The sequence below is a fragment of the Chrysochloris asiatica genome, unplaced genomic scaffold (genome assembly GCF_000296735.1).
Source record: "Chrysochloris asiatica unplaced genomic scaffold, ChrAsi1.0 scaffold00120, whole genome shotgun sequence".
NCBI classification, from domain to species: Eukaryota; Metazoa; Chordata; class Mammalia; order Afrosoricida; family Chrysochloridae; genus Chrysochloris; species Chrysochloris asiatica.
The window spans coordinates 136,213-140,507 of NW_006408638.1; the positions used below are offsets into that span (position 1 = coordinate 136,213).

General features: G+C 36.5%; 1 protein-coding gene across 1 annotated transcript in view; it reads left to right on the plus strand.

The window, feature by feature from the left end:
- The first annotated feature begins 2,539 nt into the window (after nucleotides 1–2,539).
- Nucleotides 2,540–4,295, plus strand: part of EPHA6 (EPH receptor A6) — an 837,864-nt gene continuing 836,108 nt past the window's right edge. Inside the window, exons 1-2 of the mRNA XM_006868630.1 lie at nucleotides 2,540–2,555; nucleotides 2,678–2,833. Coding sequence (XP_006868692.1) covers nucleotides 2,540–2,555; nucleotides 2,678–2,833 — 172 coding nt within the window. The remainder of the gene's footprint in view (nucleotides 2,556–2,677; nucleotides 2,834–4,295) is intronic.

Genomic DNA, 4,295 nt, shown 5'->3' on the forward strand with positions numbered 1-4,295 from the left:
GTGCATTTAAAGTTAGTTGTTACACCGACAAGGTGCCATCTCACAGCAACCTTATGCAAAACAGAAGGAAACACTGCCTGATCCTGCTCTAACCTCACAATCACTGCTACACTTGAGCCCATTAGTGCTGCCACTGTGCCAATCCATCTCTTTGTGGGTCTTCCTCTTTTTCACTGATCCTCCACTTTACCAAGCATGATATCCTTCTCAAGGGACTGGCCCTGCCTAATAATTTGTTCAAAGTATGAGAGATGAAGTCTAGACATCTTGGTTTCTATGGAACATTCTGGCTATAATTCTTCCAACACAGATTTGTTGTGCTTTTGGCGGTCCATGGTTTTTCCATTATCCTGATTTTTTTTTTTTTTTAATGGTTTTATTGTGAATTGAGTGAAAGTTTACAGGGCAGAATATTAGTTTTACATTAAAAAACTCATACACCTTGTTTCATTATAATGATTCTAATACCCTCCATGTACCATCAGTTACCAGTATTTCTCTCTATTCATTTTAGCTCTTTTTTTAAAAAACTAAGGCTTGCGATTGTGCGGATCATGACAAGCTATGGACAACATTGCAAAGTATGATTATTCCAGAACACTTAATTGTACTTCTGGACCAAGAAGCAGTAGTTCGAACAGAGCATGGGAACACTGAATGTTTTTAAATTGGGAAAGGTGTGCAACAAGGTTGTGTTCTTTCACCATACTTATTCAACCTGTATGCTGAGCAAATAATACAAGAAGCTGGGTTCTATGAAGAAAAACGTGGCATCAGGATTGGAGGAAGACTCATTAACAACCTGCGATATGCAGATGATACAACCTTGCTTGCTGAAAGTGAAGAGGACTTGAAACATTTACTGATGAAGATCAAAGAACACAGCCTTCGGTATGGGTTGCATCTCAGTGTCAGAAAAGCAAAAATCCTCACCACTGGACCAATAAACAACATTCTTATCAATGGAGAAAAGATTGAAGTTGTCAAGGACTTCATTCTTCTTGGATCAACTATCAACACTCGTGGAAGTAGCAGTCAAGAGATCAGACAACGTATTACATTGGGCAAATCTGCTGCACAGGAACTTTTTAAAGTGTTGAAGAGCAGAGATGTCAGCTTGAGGACTAAGGTGCACCTGACCCAAGCCATGGTATGTTCAATAACCTCATATGGATGCGAAAGCTGGACAGTGAATAAGGAAGATCGTAGAAGAATTAATGCCTTTGAGTTGTGGTGTTGGAGGAGAATACTGAAAGTGCCATGGACTGCCAAAAGAACCAATAGATGTGTTTTGGAAGAAGTGCAGCCAGAGTGCTCCTTGGAGGCCAGGATGGCTAAGCTTCGTCTCTCATACTTTGGACATATTGTCAGGAGGGAACAGTTGCTGGAGAAGGATGCCATGCTGGGTAAGATGGAGGGTCAGAGAAAAAGAGGGAGACCCCCCCAACAAGATGGATTAGCAAGGTGGCATCATTGGTGGTGTCAAGTGTGGCAGCGGTGGTGGGGTTGGCCCAGGATCGGACATTGTTTCGTTCTGCTGTGCATGGGGTTGCTATGAGTCGGTTCTGACTTGATGGCACCTGACAACAACAACAACAACAACAACAACAACAACAACAAGGCATATATGATAATTTACACGATCAAAGGGCACATTCTGCAAGTCTGCCTTCTGGCCACCAGCTCTCCATCCCTCTTCCCATGAATCTAGAGTCCTCAGCTGCTCCCTCTCTCCATGGCCCCATTTCTGCCTCCATGTCTGGTGTCGCTGCTTCTCTGGATAATGTCACACATTCCACTTGTGCTCTTCTCCCTTGATGGTCCTAGGGTCCTCTATTTCCGGACTATAAGATTAACTACTCCTCTGTTTTTGTTACAAATCTTCTGCCTTTACAATTGTGACAGTCGCAGTTAGTTACATGGTACTTTCAATATCCTCCTCCAACACCATAATCCAAATGCATCAATTTTTCTATGAACTTCTTTACTCTTTGTCTAATTATCACATGTATATGAGGTTATTGAAAATACCATAACTTTGTATCAGGAACACCTTAGTCCTCAAACTGACAACTTTGTTCTTGAACTCTTTAAAGAAGTCTTGTGTAGCAGATTTTCCTAATGCAATATGTTGTTTCATTTCTTGACTACTGCTTCCATGAGAATTGATGGTTGGTCTGAGCAAAAGGAAGTCTTTGACAACTTCAATCTTTTCTCTATTTATCTTGATGTTATTTATTGGTTCAATAGTGAGGATTTTTGTTTTGTTTATATTGAGGTACACCCATGCTGAAGGCTGTGGTCTTTGACTTTCATAAGTAAATATTTTGAGTCCTCTTCACTTCAGCAAGCAAGGTTGTATCATCTGCATATAGCAAGTTGGTAATGTGTCCTCCTCCAATTCTGATGCCACATTTTTCTTTCTATAATACAGCTTCATGAAAGTTTAACTTTTTAAAATTAGTAAACTCAGCAGCAATGTACTTCACAGTTATATTTCTAACTTTGAATAAACAGTTTCATTCATTTATATTAAAACATGTTGACTTTTCTGGGTATGTGTGATCCTGACTTCTGAGATAAAATGTGTGTATATAAATTAAAATATGTTGTACATGCACAAATAAAAGAACTTTAGCAATAATAAGTAAAATAAATTTTGTATGTGTTTTTACAGCTTGCAGACCAGGATTCTATAAAGCCTTTGCTGGGAACATAAAATGTTCTAAATGCCCTCCACACAGCCTAACCTACAAGGAAGCAACTTCTGTCTGTCAGTGTGAAAAGGGTTATTTCCGAGCTGAAAAAGACCCACCTTCTATGGCATGTACCAGTAAGTCTCACCCATTTTGCATTTGCAAATACTATTTTCAGACTCATTAGTCTCTTTATTTTAAGTTTACTTTTTAAAAAATGAAAAACCCAAAATCCTCTATCATAAATATGATTTTTCTTTGACAAAATTCAAGGAAAATTTTCTCTTTCTTTATAGCAAAGTTGCTTTTCAGCGGCTTGAAAAGAATGTGTTTACTGCTCATAATTCACATTGACACTTGATGTTCAAATATCAGTTTCGGTTAAGGAACCCTGTGATCTTTCCCTAATCCTAAGCTATCCTTTTGAAATTAATCCAGTTGAAATTGATAAACATAAGTTCTGTGCTTACCTCAATATTTAGCCAGGAGCAGCAAATTTTACTATGTGATAGTGCTTCCAGATGAAACTTTCGAAGTCATTTTATGCAGAAAAGTTGATATTCCCTTGATGTTTGTCTTTGAATGGAGATATTTTTGAGTTTGTACACATTTTACTTCTCTCAGTCTCTACATTTTGGTGATTAGAACTAATAGAATATTAATTAAAAAGTGAAGGATATTTTAATGTAAGACCAGAGAATTTTTAAATATTTTCATTTTTCTTTTTAAAATTAATATGAAATATTTGTTCATTTAAAAATAAAAGTGAATATAGTAATGCATTGCTATATATACAAGATCATCCTTATATAGTTAGAAAATATTGCTACAAACATATTATATTTACAATCTACTCTTATTGGTGATTATCTTATATGAAAATGTTTATTTTATATAATTCTATAAAAGCAAAAATAGACTGAGTATTATATAATGTTACATGTTCCTTGGCAACTGGTGTGGCACTGTAGGATAAACACTAGATTGCTAACCACAAGGTCCACAGTTCAAAGTCACCAATCACCCTTCAAACACCCTATACATGGTAGCTATGAGTTGGACACTAACTTGACAGCACTTAATGACATAACAAACATATTCCTTAGACAATGGTGGAGATGTCCTATTTTTTAAAGTTAAAGGATGCAGTTCAACTAAGTATAAGTATGACACCATAAAATCTCAGAGAAAACACAATTCCAGCTTACATAAAGAAATAGGACAAAGTGATAAAAAAAAAAAAACACCAAAATACAGTCATAACACCAGAAATTATATCAGAACTGCTTGATAAGGATTTTAAAATAATGCTAATTAGGAAACTTCAATGAATTAAGAGAAAGATCACTAAAACTATACATGAAATCAAGGAAGACATAGAAAAAAACTATGGAAAAAAAATCAGGAAACAAACTGACAAAAAAAATGGGAATCATACAAAATCAGCAAGTAGAAAGCCAGAACATTAACCATGTTGTGGTTATTGTTAATAACCGTGGAGTTGGTTCCAACTCATAGTTACCATGCACAGGGTTTATGAGGCTGCAAATCTTTATGGGAGCAGAAAGCCTCATCTTTCTCCTGTGGAACAGCTGGTAG